General features: G+C 40.5%; 1 protein-coding gene across 1 annotated transcript in view; it reads left to right on the forward strand.

Annotated features, from left to right (window-relative positions):
* ARHGEF3 (Rho guanine nucleotide exchange factor 3) overlaps nucleotides 1-20,133 on the forward strand; it is a 192,617-nt gene that overhangs the window by 16,579 nt on the left and 155,905 nt on the right. The window contains exon 2 of the mRNA XM_077821264.1: nucleotides 4,645-4,707. Coding sequence (XP_077677390.1) covers nucleotides 4,645-4,707 — 63 coding nt within the window. The remainder of the gene's footprint in view (nucleotides 1-4,644; nucleotides 4,708-20,133) is intronic.

Consider the following 20,133-nt stretch of genomic DNA (forward strand, 5'->3'; position numbering starts at 1 on the left):
TTTTATTGGACCAGTTTTTGAGCATACACAGAGCTCTTCTTCAGGTCCGGGAAAGGAACTCTGAGTGTCACAGTAAAAGGCAAGATGGAACAGATTGTGTAGCGTAAGTAGTTAGCACTTATTGTAAGGGACCATTCAAGGTAGAGTCACAGGACAAAAAGAGGGGGTTAAACATTGGATTGATAGTTTAATTCAACAATCTGTAAATCACTAACCCCCTCTTTTTGTCCTATGCCTGCAGAGGTGTTAGTGGGCCACTCTACCTTGAGTGGTTACAATATATGCTAACAACTTATGCTAAATAATCTATTCCACCTTGCATTTTGCAGTTGATGCTGGGAGTACCTTTCCAGGACCTGAAGAAGAGCACAGAGTAAGCTTGAAAGCTTGTCTCTCTCACCAACAGAAGGTCCAATAAAAGATATTACCTCACACACCTTTTCTCTCTAATATCCTGGGACTGACACTGCTACAGCTACACTGGTTTCAGAGTAACAGCCGTGTTAGTCTGTATTCGCAAAAAGAAAAGGAGTACTTGTGGCACCTTAGAGACTAACCAATTTATTTGAGCATAAGCTTTCGTGAGCTACAGCTCACTTCATCGGATGCATACTGTGGAAACTGCAGAAGACATTATATACACAGAGACCATGAAACAATACCTCCTCCCATCCCACTCTCCTGCTGGTAATAGCTTATCTAAAGTGATCACTCTCCTTACAATGTGTATGATAATCAAGTTGGGCCATTTCCAGCACAAATCCAGGTTTTCTCACCCTCCGCCCCCCCCCCCACACACACACAAACTCACTCTCCTACTGGTAATAGCCCATCCAAAGTGACCACTCTCTTTACAATGTGTATGATAATCAAGGAGGGCCATTTCCAGCACAAATCCAGGTTTTCTCACCCCCCACTCCCCTCCAAAAACCACACACACAAACTCACTCTCCTGCTGGTAATAGCTTATCCAAAGTGACCACTCTCCTTACAATGTGTATGAAAATCAAGGTGGGCCATTTCCAGCACAAATCCAGGTTTTCTCACCCCCCCCCCAAAAAAACCCACCCACACACAAACTCACTCTCCTGCTGATAATAGCTTATCCAAAGTGACCACTCTCCCTACAATGTGCATGATAATCAAGGTGAGCCATTTCCAGCACAAATCCAGGTTTTCTCACCCCCGCCACCCCCATACACACACAAACTCACTCTCCTGCTGGTAATAGCTCATCCAAACTGACCACTTTCCTTACAATGTGTATGATTATCAAGGTGGGCCATTTCCAGCATATATCCAAGTTTAACCAGAACGTCTGGGGGGGTGGGGTAGGAAAAAACAAGGGGAAATAGGCTACCTTGCATAATGACTTAGCCACTCCCAGTCTCTATTTAAGCCTGAATTAATAGTATCCAATTTGCAAATGAATTCTAATTCAGCAGTTTCTCGCTGGAGTCTGGATTTGAAGTTTTTTTGTTGTAAGATAGCGACCTTCATGTCTGTAATTGCGTGACCAGAGAGACTGAAGTGTTCTCCGACTGGTTTATGAATGTTATAATTCTTGACATCTGATTTGTGTCCATTTATTCTTTTACATAGAGACTGTCCAGTTTGACCAATGTACATGGCAGAGGGGCATTGCTGGCACATGATGGCATATGTCACATTGGTGGATGTGCAGGTGAACGAGCCTCTGATAGTGTGGCTGATGTTATTAGGCCCTATGGCTAAGTCATTATGCAAGGTAGCCTATTTCCCCTTGTTTTTTCCTACCCCCCCCCCCCAGACGTTCTGGTTAAATTTGGATTTATGCTAGAAATGGCCCACCTTGATAATCATACACATTGTAAGGAGAGTGGTCAGTTTGGATGAGCTATTACCAGCAGGAAAGTGAGTTTGTGTGTGTGTGGGGGGTGTGTGTGAGAAAACCTGGATTTGTGCTGGAAATGGCCCACCTTGATTATCATGCACATTGTAGGGAGAGTGGTCACTTTGGATAAGCTATTACCAGCAGGAGAGTGAGTTGTGTGTGTGTGTGTGTTTGTTTTTTTTGGGGGGGGGGGTGAGAAAACCTGGATTTGTGCAGGAAATGGCCCACCTTGATTATCATACACATTGTAAAGAGAGTGGTCACTTTGGATGGGCTATTACCAGCAGGAGAGTGAGTTTGTGTGTGTGTGTGGGGGGGGGGGCAGAGGGTGAGAAAACCTGGATTTGTGCTGGAAATGGCCCAACTTGATTATCATATACATTGTAAGGAGAGTGATCACTTTAGATAAGCTATTACCAGCAGGAGAGTGGGATGGGAGGAGGTATTGTTTCATGGTCTCTGTGTATATAATGTCTTCTGCAGTTTCCACAGTATGCATCCGATGAAGTGAGCTGTAGCTCACGAAAGCTTATGCTCAAATAAATTGGTTAGTCTCTAAGGTGCCATAAGTACTCCTTTTCTTTTTACAGCTACACTGCATTTTTCAGCTTTGTTTTTTGTCTCGCGTGTTCTTGTATCTTTTCCAAAGCAGCTGTTCTTTCATTGCTTTATCTCTGACTGTAAGGTAGGAATTAGCGATATTGACTACAAGGGTCAAGCTACCTTATTGTTTTACCACTATTAAGCCATACAGGTGAATTATAATTATTTCTATATGTCACTGTAAGAGTGTGCAGACCTATAAGAATATAGACTGTCACTGCTTTGAGGGGCTTTCTTTAAAGATGTGTAATATTTAGATACTTCAGTGAGAAGTAAAACAATCTTGAATTTTACTTAAACTTGGGCCTTGCCATAAAACTGGGGCCCAATGTGTCATCTATATGTTTTTGCTTACCTTCTTTACCACACATAGAATTCACAGACTGGGAAATAAATCTTCTGTTATCTCAAACACTTATCTCTGTTTGACAAGGAAGACAACACAGCTGGATAAATAAGGATCAAATGTACTGACTTCTCTTGTTTCCTAAATCAGTTTGGTGCAATAGAAAATGCAGAGCTCTGTTAAATGTTTTTTCATACTATTTGTTTTTCACTGGGCATAGAGAATTCTCTTGTGATGAACTTGTGTGAAGACTTCAGAAGCATATCTGTCATGTCACAAAACAAAAAAAGTGAATATGTGACAGAATGGGATCACTGACCTATTTACCAAAAAGCCAAATATATTTTAATATAATTCTTGTGGTATAAATTCACTTGTTTTTCAAACTATGCCATGTTGGCTATTTGGAGATAGCATTTGTTTGTTGAAATTTATATATTGGAAAGACGTAATGTCAACTGTGTGTGCACACGTGCATGCACACGCAAACACAATAAACTTTTATTTCTGTATTTTAAGTAATTTTAATATAAAACATTCATATTGTCTTGTCAAACTGCATGCAATGCACAATGTGTAAGTGTTTCTCTCATGGTTTTGGTTAGAAGTAAAATATTTTCAATATAACAATATAATGTAAAGAGCCCATGTGACTTAGGAGCCTAAACTCATTTTCAAAATGATTTAGGCATTTTTGAAAATTTTACCCATTGTCTTTACCAGTAGTACAACTATTAGCGTATTTGGGGCATAATTAATTAAACTATAATAATATGCAGGGTTTTTGTGTGTGTTTCATGGAGTGCATAGTGTTCTAACAATTCATAAAAGGAAAACTCAAACACAATCTCAATTATCATTAGGGAAGACTTGTAAGTGGAAAGTAATAGCAGCCTTGTGAAACTGATCACATTCAGAAATGGAATAAGCACAGGGCATTTGAAAATTACATAAGAACCCAGTCAGGCAAACAAATACAGTACAAGAATATTTGCTTCTGCGCAGAGTAATTTGGTGCTGGGCAGCAGTAACTATGCTTGAAGTGAAACTGTTGGATTTGGGCTGGTAGGTTTTGGCTTCTACTTTGCTGAAGCATGATAGTAGTAAGAGAACAGAACATTCCCATCAGGTTGTGGTGGCTGAAGCACTTCTTTTGGTCAGGAGTTCAATTCTTCTTTGAATCACCCTTCTGAAGTCACAACAAGGAATTTAAACATAATAGTAGAGTGCACCTGTCTTTAAATGACTGCTCAGTATCTGAGCAATAAGTTTCAGTCAAAAAGTTCTCACTAACTTCTCATTAAGATGTTTTGTGTTAAAATGACTACTGGAGAGGGTATGCAGCTCTGACAGAGCTACCATCCCCCTCTGTCAGGTTAAAATAGGTATCTGGTGGGTGCCTACATGGAAGTTGAAGATCCCATATCCTTTTATGAACAAATAGCCATGGCAAGTTTGATTCATGCAGCTAATTATTATACTACCTCTGAATTATGCCTAAAACTGGGGTTTATAATTTGGATTACTGTGAGGTGATATGAGGAGGTGGGAGGATAGGAAGAGGAAGCAGACCCTAATATATAGTAGCTAGATAGAATATGCAAATAAGAAAACAATGGCACAAACAAGTGAATATAGAACTAATAGTCACACGTAGCTGTTATCCTCTTGAACTATTAATATGCGTAAAGAAAGAACAAATGATTAAAGTATTATTTTGTGATATCTGTTACATGCTTACTTATCTGTTTCAAGATCTTCTTGCTGGCAACTTGGTAATCTTTACCAATGTCTGAGCTTTTCTTTCCATTTTATTTTACAGAAGAAACGGAAACAGAGTACCCAAGATGAAGATGCAATCAGTATCTGCAGCCTTGATGCAAGAGTGAGTAATTTCTTTAGCGGGTTTTTGTTCTTTTTTTTTGTCTTGAACTAAAATGCGGATATCCTGTTGTTTCCTGAAACAAAGGTACATTGGCCATTTCAGCTGCATTCTGTTCATTCATGGCCTGAAATAACTGTAGTTTTGCATACTACTTAAATTTAACATATATCATTGCCAACTAGACTGAAAATGTCCTGATCCTATAGTGTAATAATTGGAGGATAATAATGTCAGTAGAATAGACTGTTGTTAGAAAGGTTTCAGAGTAACAGCCGTGTTAGTCTGTATTCGCAAAAAGAAAAGGAGTACTTGTGGCACCTTAGAGACTAACCAATTTATTTGAGCATAAGCTTTCGTGAGCTACAGCTCACTTCATCGGATGCATACTGTGGATACAAGCTTATGCTCGAATAAATTGGTTAGTCTCTAAGGTGCCACAAGTACTCCTTTTCTTTTTGTTGTTTCAAAGTGTATAACCTTGGTATTAGTGCAATAGTGAGAGCTAAGTGCATCATTAGTGAAGACCTGTATTGTGATTGTTCTGTGGAATATTTCTGACATCCAGAAGCCAGCTTTTACATAAAGGATGCAGTTTTTAAATGTGTACAGTTTTTTTGTTCAAATAAGCTGTTTCTAATTGGCTGATTCTCCTCTGTTCTTCCTGTCTCCTCCTTAGGGCTATCCCCAAAAACCCCAACCCCAAAACTGTTTCTGTAAATAAATTTGAGATATCCAGTAGCCTTATTTGGTAACACTGATTTCATTTTTATATAAATGATGATTTTACTGCACTGATAGGTGTCTGCTTACTTTAAACACTATTTAGCTTCAGGAGCTGAAAGATTCCCATTGACTTCAATGGCTGTTGGATCAGGATTTTAGTGAGGACAAGTACACAATAAATTGAAATGCCTATTATTTTTCATGCAAAGGTTATAATTCTGACATGAGGAGATTCTTACGCTTTAAGAGACATTGTCAGATTAAAAATCACACTTCTCTCTGAAAATAACATTTAATATTTCTGCAACTGAATTAGCGGGAGATTTTTTCCTTTCTCAGTGTGTTTGTTTTGTGTTTTAATCATTTTCAGTGTTTTCTCCTGTACTCATTTAGTCAGTTTCTCCTTTTGCTGCAGATATTTCACACTGTATGGTGAGGAGAAAGTAATTTTAAAAAATAGAAAATTTGGATTGTACCACCACATAACATGACAGGATTTTTCAGGACCAGGTGTGGTACCTGAAACAACTTTGCATTCACTTTTCTAAATTATGGATTAGCTTTCAAGTTGGTGGTGCCTCTTTACTGTTAATATTCAGTGGCACGTGAGGGCTATACAACTTTTTATCAAATTTCTCACTGTCAGAAATGTGTTTTTGTTCCTTATGAGTATCTGACTAAGAGGCACTCTCATAGACTCATACCCCAGATATATATAAATTCTGTTTATTCAGTAGTTCTCACTTTAGCCAGAACTACAGCTAACGAGAAGGTTTTTTTCATTGTGCCTTTCTGTTGTTTTCAGGCACAGAATGGGCCTAACTGAAAATACATTTATCTGAATCATATTTATATTTCTCCTGCAATATCAGGGTACAAGAAAATAATTCAAATTATTATTCTAAAATGAGTTATTCCATTATATAAATGCAGCACCCAAAATAATCTATGTCAGATGAATCAAATTTCATGAGTGCTTCATTCTCCCCATGATGTGCCAGCCAATTTGCTTAGAAGGTTATTACACGACCTCACTTTAGCCACAGGTTTCAGAGTAGCAGCCGAGTTAGCTGTAGCTCATGAAAGCTTATGCTCAAATAAATTTATTAGTCTCTAAGGTGCCACAAGTACTCCTTTTCTTTTTACTTTAGCCACAGTTTTCATCAGGTGGCTAAGATATGTGAGAAATATTACATCTAGGGTTACTCTGAGGTAAACTGGTTGGGGATCTGTATTTCAAGCGATGTCCATTAAGAAAGATATTCAGTTCTTGGGCTGCTGTGGCATTGTAAAGATGTAACACACTTGAAACTGTCTTGGTCACACATGGTTGTAAATATCACCGTCTACAAGTATTTGGCCATCTTATACAAGTCAGCGTTGTGGGTGTCTTCAGTGGTACCAAAATCATTTAGATACTGTCCCAAATTCTCAAAGTGATCTTGTTTCCAGAGATTTTTCACTGACACTTGTAAAGTAGCAGGTATATTTATACAAACATGTGTCACCATATGGCTCTGCGTCAGCTTTGCGTCAGGGAAAGTTACTGGATATGAGTTATTTTACTTATACTCAAGAGTAACTTGCACTACTGAAATGGACATTTAGTTAAGTGCTTTTTCAGACAGTAGAAATTGAATTAATGAAGTATTATGCTAAAAATGCCCATTTTAGAGCACCAGCATCTGAAACACAGTAGATCAGGAGCACATTTAGGAGTTATTGGCTTATAAATAGACCTCACTTAAGTCACCTTTAGAAGATAAGCATGTGTGGCTCTTTTGGGATAAATTGTCCCTAGAGGTTTTCATCTGGTGCTGATTTTAGATCTACACATAAGGACCATCTTCAAAAAGAAAAATTTTCAGACTTGCTAACTGTTAGGTATAATTGTCATTTATGTTTGAAAGAACAATTATGTTTAAAAGTGAACATACTGATAATTATCACCTTTTTAATGTAATTTAGGATTTTTACAGAATTTTGTTAGAAGAACGCGATGGGTCAAATTCAACAAGGATGTATAACTTAGAACTCCTTTCCCTAACTTAGACTTTCTTAGCGTGGCTACAATTTGTTCCAAGGCTATCTGAGTACAAGAGAGTTTAAGTGTACCTTGCACCCAAAGTTCTGTAAGACAGTGTAATTTAAAATCCCCCCCCCCCATCCTCCTTATACTCCCTTAGACATAAACAGTGTAGGTGTAAGTATTTCTAACAGTGTCTAAATTACTGTAGAGTTTGTTGCACATTTTCCAGCCAACGGGTTTCCATTGGAAAATGCTGATTCATTTCATAGACGTATCAATTTCATCAACATTTTCTATGACAAATTATTGAAGTGCTTTTTTGGTATAGTAATAATATATTCAAAATGAAGCACTCTGACCTTGTTAAAATAAAGCATTTTGATAAGGTCATTTTGATACTTCTGAAATAAAATTTTTCAGAAGTTTCATTTTTGTGGGAAATTTCAAAATTTTGACTTTTTGTTCTGATTCAGGATGAAACGAAATTTCAGAATGGAAATTCCAAGTTTTCAACCACTTTAGGTTACCGTAAAATGGCCCTTGGCCTGGTCTACGCACATTTTGTAATGGTGAATTCCAGATGTGGAGAGTGACTTCTACTGAAATAAAAATTTGTTCAATTTGCAGTGGGGCTGTAGTTATACCACTATAAAAGTGCTTAGGACACCCTAGTTTATTCTCTTTGCTGTATGGGAATAAACTATACCAATATATAAGCACTTTTATATCATTATAGCTGTGTGCTCGCTAGAGAGGTTTAACTGTAGTTAAAGTAGTACAATTTCTGTGTTTGGGCAAGGCCTTAGTGCTCAGTGATCTAATGTACACAACACATCACCTCTGAATTTGCCAAAGGAGTTTAAATCTAGAAAGAGACTAGAGGAGCAGCTATCCAGCTGTGGTCCATGGATCACTGGTCATTTGCAGAATGCTGGCTGATGAGATGGCACTAGCTCTTTTTCATTTCTAGTTGCCAAATCCTATTCAAAAATACCTTCACATATTTTCCTAATATTTCTTTCCCATGTAAACAATTGCTATCATTGCCACAGGCATAGTATATAAATGTGAATTGGAGGGAAGGTGGTCCATGTAACTGTAAATGGTTAGGTAGTTGGTCTGTGAGACAACCTCTGCTAAATTGTGGTCCTTGCTATAAAAGTAATTGTGAATTCTTGCTGTAGAGTCTGTTAGTGTAATATATACATTGAAGGTACCAACAGAAAGTCTGAGTTACAATGTAGATTCCTTCTAGACTGTTTCAGATTTGTTTAGACTCACCTCTGGTTTTTGGTCCAGTATTCTAGATGTCACTTAGATCAAGACTGAAGAAGATTTGAAGAATTATATGTGAAAATCCCTTTGAAGGGCCTGATCCACATCTGACTGTTGCTCTTTTTCCTCATGTTCATGAGCATTAAACAATTTATTTAATTCATCCAAATACAAAAAGCAGTAAAGCATCCCCAACCCTAGCTCTTTCGTATAACTTTTGTCTCCATAATTCATAATCATTGGCCTGATCTGGCAAGGTGCGAAGTGCCTCCTGTGAGTATCCTTAATTCCAACTCAAGCCAATGGACTTTGTCGGCACTAGGAAATGGCTTACACCTTTAAGGCTGCAGCTGCACCAGTGCTACCCCTGTTTCATCTAACCCTACTCAGAGAATGGTGCTCACCAGCTCATAGGATTGGAGCATATAATTATAGTGTATAATGGTCATTTAAGGATACTCCTATGTTGAAGGCCTCACTGGATCTTTATGATGCAATGGAATTTTCACTTAGTTTTGTTACCATGTCATGTATTTCATAATAAACTCTGGTCAAGTACAGTTTCTTATTCTCAGACTACAAAAGATGGTTACCTGCTGTGTTGAACATGACATAACCATGCAGTTTTTGGTCTTACTGGCAAATGAAAATGCTTTTCAGTGTTATCAGCAGGATGCAGGCTTTCCACATCTGTAGACTTGAAAATTATTTGTAGAGATGCCTTTTTTCAACCCTTAATGGGATACCTTGTTGGATAAGTTTTCAGGAGTGCATAGGTTTGTAAATGGCTTTCTCAAAAGGTTAAATGAGACATTCTGAAAGTTTCTAAGATTTTTGTTAGCGTTGAGTTAAAGCTTTCTTAACAGTATAATGAAATTGCTTTCTCATTAAGTATTGTAGACTCTCTAAATGTCACTGAATAAGTGGCTGTGAAAAATGTGAACACTTCTTTTTTTAATCCTTTTATGAGTACAAAACAGTTTTCCCAGTGGGGGAGAATTTTAGCTGATTCTAACACTTTATTTCAAAAGGCACTGGTGTTAGAGATGGGCTAATTAAGGGTAGTTGGGGAATGAACCATTTGCACTTAGCTGTACGTACCAAGGTAAAGTTTTGAAAAGAGAGGGCATTTTTCCCCCTTGGATACTACCTGTGAACTAAAAGTTGATGTTTCTTTTTGCCAGTTATCTGACTAGCTTCAGGAACTTTGACTTACCATAACTTTCATCTTGACAATAGTTTTACACTAGATCTTTAACAACATTGCATACCATTGAAGAAACGGTATTTATGTGAATGTACAGTATTTGATATAATTCCCAGAATACCTTCTACTAACAGGTGCTTTGCATGTAGAACAAAAGTAATGTTCTCTTCTTTTTGTGAACAGTATGTGTTTCCAGAATGGCCTTTGTAAATTAAATGTTACTGAAAAGGTGTTGTAACACTGTTAAATAAGACCACACCTTGGGTGTCTGAAGATGTAATGCCCAATGACAGGATTGTTTTGCTTATGTGCAAAGGATGGGAATGTGGCCCAGTGCTTGGAGTTAATAGATTAAGGCCCTGTCTACACTGGCAAGTTTCTGTGCTGTAAAGCCGCTTTCTGCGCTGTAAATCCCGAGGTGTACACACTGCCAAGCCACTTAGTTCGCAGAAACTGCGCAGTTGCAGCGCTTTAAAAAAACCACCCCAACGAGAGGCATAGAGCTTTTTGCACCGGGGCTACAGCACTGTGGTGCCAGTGTAGACTCTGGGGTCGATTACAGCGCTGCGATTGGCCTCTGGGAGGAGTCCCACAATGCCTGTTCTCGCCTCTCTGGTCATCAGTTTGAACTCTGCTGCCCTACCCTCAGGTGACCAACCATCATTCCCACCCCGTAAATTCCTTTGGAATTTTGAAAGTCCCCTTCCTGTTTGCTCGGTGATACTTGCAGTGCTCTCACATCTTTCCAGGTAGCCATGCCTGCTCCATGCACCAGGCGATCCCCTATTGGAGCAATGCTGAGCTGCTGGACCTAATCAGCATTTGGGGAGAGGAGGCTGTCCAGTCCCAGCTGCACTCCAGCCATAGGAATTATGATACCTATGGATACATTTCATTATGCGTGACAGAAAGGGACCATGACTGGGACACACTGCAATTCAGGGTCAAAGTGAAGGAGCTGCAGAACACTTACCACAAGGCACGGGAGGCAAACCGCTGCACCCACGCTGCGCCTACTGGTTCTACAAACAGCTGGACATGATATTCGGCGGTGACCCCACCTCCACTGCAAAGACCATTGTGGATACTTCGGTGGCTTGCGTGCCAGTCAAGTGTGGACCAAGCCAGGAGGAGGAAATCTTGGATGAGGATTTGGAGTGGAAGGGGAACCCAGAGGCATGACTTGGAGGTCACAGAGGCATGCAGCCAGGAGCTCTTTTCTACCCCGGAGGAGGCTAGCCAGTAACAGCAGTTGTATCTTGGCAAAGCGCAATCAGAAGTTGAGACCCCTGGTAAGTGGATTTGATTTTGGGAATTGCTGAAGCAAGTTGTTGGAGGCAGGAGGGTTACAGAAAGCAGGCTTGTCTCCCACCACATGCCTAATCTGAGCATCAGAACAGGCTGTTGATTGACTCCTTCACTTCACGGGAATCTGCCTCAGAGATCTTGAGGAAACTCTCATGGAGATACTGGGCAATCCGCTGCTGCAGGTTCTTCGGCAGAGCTCCTTTGTTTCTTGCCACAGGTGAGCTGCATGGGGCCAGGGCGGAAGCCGCAGTCTTGGAGAAGACCCTCCCTTGATTTCCTGCTCACCCTCAGCAGCAAGATATCTTCCATAATGATTATATCCTGTGGAAAATGTGGGGACAGGAATGATTATCAGGCCACCCCTACAGTGCTGTCTCTCTCAAAGAGCCATGTGCCCTGTGTACAGCAGGATCCAGGAAGAGTGATTTACCCTACCCCTGTGGCTACTCGTCATTTGGGGGGTCTTGTGGCTCATGTGTGCTTGCTTGGGGTCAGCCAGTTAGTGACAGGTGTGAGAGTACTGGCTGTGTTTTAAATCACTTAATCAGTGTTCTCTGTGTTGCAAACAATACTGCTTCTGTAAAATGTTGCGTTTAAACGTCACAGAGATGACCGTGGAAGCCCAACCTCCCTCTTTTTTATCGGCAGCTGAACAGCTGTGCAGAATTAGAAAGTTTCCAATAAGAACTAAGGAGGACTTTCTGCGTGATGTTATGATGCACTCCACTGCTGAGAAACAGGAATTGAAGGAGTGGTGGGACAGTGAGAAGAGGGACCGAAAGGAGAATGCAGCATGCCAGAATGAAGCCACGAAATAGCTCTTAAATGTTATGGAGTGCCAAACAGACACGCTCCAGGTGATACTAGATCTGCAAACCGAGCAGCTTCGCACCTGCCCTCCCCTGCAGCCACTGTTACAAAACTTTCTCATGCTCCCCAGACACCACCAACACATTGTTATGAACCTCCTGGTTCCAGTCTATACCTGTGGCATTCCAGTCCTCCCCCATCACAGTTCAGCACTGCAGACTCTCACCCACTGCACTCAACACCCATCCCTCTGCAGTTTGGCGCTGCTGAAGTACAGTACCCGCTGCATTGTACTGCAAAGGAGAAGGTGGGATATGATCCCTGGACATACACAAACCTTCAGTCATCCCAGGACCCCACCTCCTCCTGGGGCCTTCCCTTCCCCCATCCCATCACTGCTGATGGTTTTTGTTTGTTTGTTTGTTTGACTCCCTCCTCCGGTTGTTGTTCTTTTAAAGAAGAATTGTGTTGGTTTGAAAGTAATCTTTATTCTATTAATTGAAAGCAAACAGAGCCCTGCAAAGCAGCATACAATTATGTTTAACCTTCATATTATATCGTCTGCACCAATCACAATCACCTCCTATCATTACAAGCACTGCACTCCCGAGCATAGCAACAAATATTCTTCTTCGAGAGATGTCCCTGTGGGTGCTCCACTTCAGGTCAAGGTGTGTCCCGGTGCCTTCGATCGGAGATTTCTACAGCAGGACCCCTACGGGCTGTGCATGCCTCTAATCGCGCGTGCAAAGCCCGGGCTCCTCAGTTCCTTCTCTACTGTCCCTGGCTAGAGATGGAGTTCAGCAGTGCTCTCTGAGATTAGTTAGTTAGTTGGTTTCTCAGTTTAGTTAGATAGTTTTTAGTCATTAGAGTTACTATTTAGTTAAGATACTTTAACTGTTACATTTATTTCTTTAAAAAACAAACAAAAAAAACCAACCCACCTCTGGGGTTACAGACATGCCTGGTTCTCCAGGCTTCAAGAAATGCGCCTCCTGTAATGAGGCCATTCCCATCTCAGACTGGCATTCACAGTGTGTATGCTGTTTGGGGGCGTCTCATGTACCCCAAAAATGCATCCACTCTGACAAACTGAAAGCGCAGACCCGCAAGGACAGGGAGCCCAGACTTAAAATGCTGCTCTGGAAAACTCTCTCAGACCTGTGTCTGACCCTGGACAGCACACCTCTGTAACACCCTTCAGAGGCAAAGCCAAACCAAAAAAACAGCCAGCTTCCTCCCCACTCAGGAGCCGTTCCTCGGGGAAGAAGTTAAAACTGGCTCTCCTATCTCCAGTAACTGCTGCTCCGCGGCTCAGTACCTTTCACTTAAGGTGTGGCACCTCAGGCACCGACCGTGAGTCAGCTGCCCCCATATATGGTACTGAGGCTCAGGGCTTTCAGTTGCCCACCTCTTTCAGCTCTCCCTCGGCCACCTCGATCACTGTGGTGCCAAGAGCTCCTGTGGTGCCGAGATTACAAGCGGCGGCTGCGGCACCATCCTTTGATCATGTGGCGCCACTTTTGCAGTCGACACTCTTGGCACCAAGCCTCCTGTGGTCTCCAGCCTCCCTGACAATGCCTACCTCAGGGGCACCTACTCCACTGAGCCAGCTTGCACCCCAGGGACACCCTTTGGTGCATCAGCAGATTCCCCAGCAGACTCTGCCTCCGCCAGCTCCACCAGCACCGACTCCTGGTCCGTCAGCTCCACCTCAGTTTTTACAGCCAAAGGAATTAAGGGTGTCCCATGCTCCTGAGCCTCCCCTTCTCGGCACCGGTCTAGCAGCACACGGTACACAAACCATTGAAAGATGGCACCAAATGTGGACGGAAGCACAGGGATTGCTGGGATGCAAAGGAATGCATCACGGGGCATTTGGTCAAGACCCAGGATGCCCTGCGACCCTCCTCCATCTTCCCACAACTCTTAGCAGCAGAAGAGGAAGAAATGCTTTGTGGGTTAGCTCCCAGAGTGCAATGCTCTGAATACCACGGCAACTGCCACAGGTGTGAACACATTATTGCGCAGGCCACTGACTGTGTGAACACACAATAGCAGTTTCCCTTTACCGCTCTCTGAGCAGCACTGTAATTCCCGGTGCTGTAACTCTGCGAGTGTAGACATGCTCTTTGTTTCTGTTCCCAGTCCTGCCAATGACTGTGGGTAGGTCACTTAACCTCTTTGTGATACAGTTTTCTCCATCTGTAAAATGAGGACAATTCTGTATCTCAGACAAGTGGTGTGAATAGTCATTATGAATAGAGAGCTCTAAGATCCTCCATGTAAGACTCCATAGAAGTACAAAGTATTATTAATTGTTATTCAAGTGGTTGGGAGTTAAGAGCCTGGGGAAAAGGAGGTAGGAAAGGAGAATGAGGGATTGGAAGCAGTGAAGCCCCAGGAGTTGTTAGATGTTTATACACTGAAAAAAGATCATTGTACTTTTTCCCGCAAACCAGCCTTCTTTCACATAGGTTGTAGGACTGTATAAAAATATGCTATTTTGCTAACTCATCTTGGTAGTCAGTGGCATTGCTGGTTCACCATAGTGACATCTATCTCACACTGGAGCCGCTCTTGACCAATTTCTCATTGATTGCTCCCTCATTTCTGCAGTTGTGAGGGAGTTGGCTGCTCTCAAACAAGAATTTTATGCATAAAGAAGATATTCTGGGACCCTGTTTGCTGGCTCATGATTGGCGCTACCATTGACTATTTTATTCAGAACTTTTCAGTGTGCAGTTGTGGAGAAAATCTGTGTGTTCCTTCAGTGCCATTTTAACCTGTTGTGTACCCTCATTCCTCAGCCACCATTAATTAGCCCACCATTAATGTCATTGACTTTTTAAATAAAAAAGTGTGTTTTTGGAGACAGCTGAAACTCTCCCCTATTGGGAATAGTCTTTCATGTTTATGAAAGGATTTAAAAACAAGTCTCTGTAACAAGGCTGGCCTAAGACTGCAGATCAGTATTTGTGAATCTTTTCAAGTTCTGAACCGATGTTCAGTTCAATAATATTCATACACCCTTGTTGTTTGCTATTTGCAGACATTCATGCAAAGACATTTTGCTCACACTGAGCTTTGGTGAGTGGCTTTGTATCAGTAGCCATATTTGTATATCAACAAGAATATTGCTGCACAAACGAGATTTTTTTGTTTCTTGCTATTTGGTGTCTATTTATTCTCTGATATTTTAAATAAATAAATAATTTTAAAAAAGCTTCTGTTATCCAGCCAGGGAGCAGTAAAATTCCAGGTGACTTAAAGTAGGTGAAGTTCCCACCCTCCCCTGAACAAAGGATACATATACCACAGAGAGACAAAACCCGTTTTGTGCGGTTAGGCTTTATTGCTAACTTAAAAAATAACCCTAAAACATAAACTTCAGCCTGAATTTTCTCTCCAAGACTGGCTGTTCTAGTTTTCCATACAGGACCTCTCTGTCACAGACCCTAGTTTTCTGTTCCTTTTCTAACTGAAACTAATTAAATCCACCTACTAAGGTTTAGAGTAATTATATTGTACATACCTGTAGGATTCAAGTCTGGTATCAAAGTAGCTCAGCATAGCATACCTGCATTCCTTTGCAGAATCCTTGAGCCTGGCACCCTGTTCGTGATCAATCGCACACTACATACAGCCAACAGAATTATTGTTTAGTTCATGAATAATATACTGCAAATTGTTTATCCAATCTATCTGGGAAAGATATCTTGCAGAAATCATGGACAGAAAACATTTTCTAAGGAATTAGTAAATTCACACTACCTCCTAACATATCATCAAGGTTGATATCAGTGGGGAGTAACCTAGGGTGACTTTTCCTTATGTTTACTTGCTTGTGGTTTGTGACCTGTACTGCAGATGGCCGAAGGACATCCTGTAGAAAATTGCAGGCTACATTCCTAAATGTATTTCTACTTTTGCAGAGGTAGAGAGGAAGTGTCACTTTTGCAAGAATTCAGTGCAGTTAGAGGTAATTTTTCTTGCAGGGCTGCTGTGTGACAAAGATGTTATCACCTCAGTATGAGTCTATCATAGAACATTTGCATGTCAGCTAGTGACTGTCCCACGAGGATATAGTGGACAGTGATCCCAAATCTGTCTTGGAGAAGGGACAGGGTCTCCAGTCATCTACTTTTTTTTTTCTTTTTACTTGGCATAGCATTAAGCTTGTCACCCCATTCCTCTACCACCCTGAATTCATTGCTGTGGTTAAATGCCATTATGGTACATTAAAACAAGATTTTAAAACGTCCAATGTCCCTTTAAATTCTTCTCTCTGCACTGTCCTTTACTAAACCAGGGTAATTATCTACTCAGCTATTGGCCACTTGCCTTCATCAGTTATAATTTGTCTCAAGGTTTGTTTAGTTCTGGCTCTGAGAGTTGTGTTTCAGAATCAAACATGAGTCCGGTTGATTCCAACTGTTCCAGTCATGGCAGTAATCTATGGTAAATTGGGCTGATAGGCAATCTCAAGCCTGAAACCCGACTTTTAGGTTTGGGTAAGGGTTTGGTCTATGGTTGTCACATAAGGGTTTAGAACAGGGTCCTGTATTGTCAGCTTTTCATGCTTGCAACAAATTGGGAAAGATTCCTGTGCACTTTCTGATGACTTGTCCTGCCAGTCAAATAGGAGCCACTTCCGGTCCTTTGGGTAAGAAAGTAATTAGCTGCCCTCAAGTTCTCGAGATACCGCAAAGAAGCATTTATGATGTCCCTGCAGATTATCCTTTGGTGCTAGGTAGTGGTACAGCCAGTGCCTTTCATGGGTGGATCAGAGGGTGTAATGAAGGAATGTCTGGTGGGACACCACATCAAGGTGGCAACTACTATTTAATATGGAAAAAAGTGAACAAATTCTATGGAGTTATCGTAGAATGTGACACAGGAAATAATTTTGGGCAATTTTCTCACAAGATGCACATTTCCTTCTACTGCTTTGTGATTTAAAATTTTATAAATAAGTTATTTATTATTTTGCTAATATATTGTGCTAATATTGGTTTATAACGGCAATATATAAAATTCTTCTAATGGCAAACCTGCATTCTAAACCAAGGAAAAACATAATTTGAATAGAGGTTCAGTTTAAATTTTCCTTCTACCCCACTCCATATCCCAGCTCCCTCCTCAATAGTTTGGCGTCATTACAATTTTACTTCAAATAAATTAACATAGAAAACATCTTCCTTGATAGTCATAGTTACTTGTTTTCTATTTGTTTTACTTTTGTTCCAGTACAAAAATCATATTAACTGGTAAACTAAAATATATATTTTAGGTAGAAATATATTTGATACTGTAGGCAAAGGACATAATGTTTTGTAAATCTAAAAATATATAATTTTGTAACTATTTAAGACATGTATTTGCAGTTGACATTTTTCAACGACTGAATTACATCTAACCTATGACAGGTTTCAGAGTAACAGCCGTGTTAGTCTGTATTCGCAAAAAGAAAAGGAGTACTTGTGGCACCTTAGAGACTAACCAGTTTATTTGAGCATGAGCTTTCGTGAGCTACAGCTCACTTCATCTGATGAAGTGAGCTGTAGCTCACGAAAGCTCATGCTCAAATAAACTGGTTAGTCTCTAAGGTGCCACAAGTACTCCTTTTCTTTTTATCTAACCTATGGTAGCAACATACTACAAATTATTTAATTTCTGTACTGGTTAGTTACTAGTCTTAAGGGTCAGTGTGTTGCCAAAATTAATGATAAAGACACATTGGTAAGAAGCTATGATGGGGGAACAGTTAATTTCAATTGCTAATAGCCTAATAGGATTTATGCTGTTATGAAATAGTAGTTTTTTTATGTTCTGCGATTACATTTTACAACTGATCTCTACACAATTGTTAATTCTGTCCCTGCAACTTCAGTGAAAACCTGACTGCAAATACGTTGCTTTAGAGGCTGACTTGATATCTATTACTCTAATAAATCTATTTCTATTTTTGTTTATATTATAAACGCTTCAAAGTAATGACCATTTTTGTGTTTCCATACCACAGTGGGGCCCAAATCCAGGTTGGAGCCTCTGAGCACTAGCCCAATGCAAATAAATAGTAAGTGACTAGCTGCCTGTTGTATGCCGGGTATATTATATTATGCCAGTGTGGTGATATGCCATACAACAGATGGATATGTCCTCAGTGAGATCACCCACTGCCAGGGTAATAGAACAGTTAAACCCCAGGACTAGGGATATAGAAACTGAATACAAGTAATGCCTATTATTAGTTTAGATTCTATTATTTTTACAGTTCTACAGAAAGTAAATCTCAGATTCTGTAATAGGATTCATTATCTGGCTTATTAACTGGATGTGCATTTAATAATTAAACATATTAAACTTTCCTGTGCAGCACTCTTCCCGCTACACAGAATGATGGAGCAATTTACATGAGGTTCTGCCTGCTGAACACTTAGCTGTTATTATACCCAAGCTCCGTAAGCTACAGGTTGCAATAACTGGTAGGCTGGCTAGGTTTATGTTGAGCTGTGCTCACTGATCCACCTCTGTTTTTCAAGCATTTTTACTCCTTACACTGAAGTTATCTTGTTTTTTCTCTCAGTCTCCATACTAGAGTAAATGATGCTATTTCCTAAGTCTAAATCTATCCAGAAAAAAAAAAGTATCTAAATAGGGGTGTTAAACTTCTTAAAAGCCTGGAGTCACTCCTGTTCCATAAAGTGGATAGCAGAATCTGTGCTGCAGATGGCTGGGTCTCTTGCCAGCTTACATCTATATCAGTCCACTAGCAGTATCCCTTTTTAAAAATAGGTTTTTAATTTTTTAATGCCTCTTACCAGTGCCAGACCACCTGTCTCCCACTGAATAATCAGTCATGAAGGCAGAGCTTCCTTTCATTCTCACAGGAAGCATTGCTTGCAACTCTGCTGATTTGTCACAAGGAGGATTGTGGCCAAATCATATTGTTGTTGTTTTTTAAACACTTTTTGTACTTTCTTGAAGGAGTGGATTGAGATAGGAGTGCTCCATGGATTGATAACCTGGAGTAGTAACTCATGCAGGCGGTCACTTATGGCACATTTTATTGCCAGCTTTGGGAATATCAGCCCCTGATGTCATGTAATTAGATATACCTGTGATACATGTGGCCAGCAGGCTATAACAACAAAATTCTGTGAGTGGATACATGCATGTATAAGGCTATTACACTCAGATATCTGCATATGAAGAAATGTGGGAATTATCCAACCTGCTTCTATCTCAACAAATCACATCTCTCTGTACAGGAAGGCCTTAACTTGTTTGTGCATGGGTCCTGTGAACCATACCTGTACATAGGCATAGCTCTGCTCATTTAATTGATTGTCTAATAATAAGGTTTACATAATGATTTACATATTCTATTTTATAAACATTATCTAACTAAACTGGCTCATAAAAACCTGAGAGAGAGAATTCTTTTTATGAATGAGGGAACTGAAGCAGAGAGCTAACTCAATCTTCCAAGGTCATATAATGAGCCAGTGGTAGAGCTAAGTAAAGAATTTAGGAGTTCTCTATTTCCATTCTGTGTTCAGACCATTAGATGGTGCCTCTCCTCAATCCTCTGCATTCTGTATTTCTGTTTGTGCAGTTATTATGCCTCTTCATGCTATCTGTGGCATATAGTGTCTCTCAGCAGTCCTCTGGTGTCCTGTTTCTTTCCACATTTCTGTCCACTATTGCTGTTGCCATTCACCCCAGTTTTCAATCCACCACCCCTACTGTATCCTGGATATTCCTCCCCCAAACCCATTCTTTTGCTAGATGTGTGAATCTACCCATCTAAACTCAAAAGGAGTACTTGTGGCACCTTAGAGACTAACCAATTTATTTCAGCATGAGCTTTCGTGAGCTACAGCTCACTTCATCGGATGCATACCGTGGAAACTGCAATAGACATTATATACACACAGAAACCATGAAACAATACCCCCTCCCACCCCACTGTCCTGCTAGTAATAGCTTATCTAAAGTGATCATCAAGTTGGGCCATTTCCAGCACAAATCCAGGTTTTCTCACCCTCCGCCCCCCCACATACAAACT

The sequence above is a fragment of the Eretmochelys imbricata genome, chromosome 7, assembly GCF_965152235.1.
Source record: "Eretmochelys imbricata isolate rEreImb1 chromosome 7, rEreImb1.hap1, whole genome shotgun sequence".
NCBI classification, from domain to species: domain Eukaryota; kingdom Metazoa; phylum Chordata; order Testudines; family Cheloniidae; genus Eretmochelys; species Eretmochelys imbricata.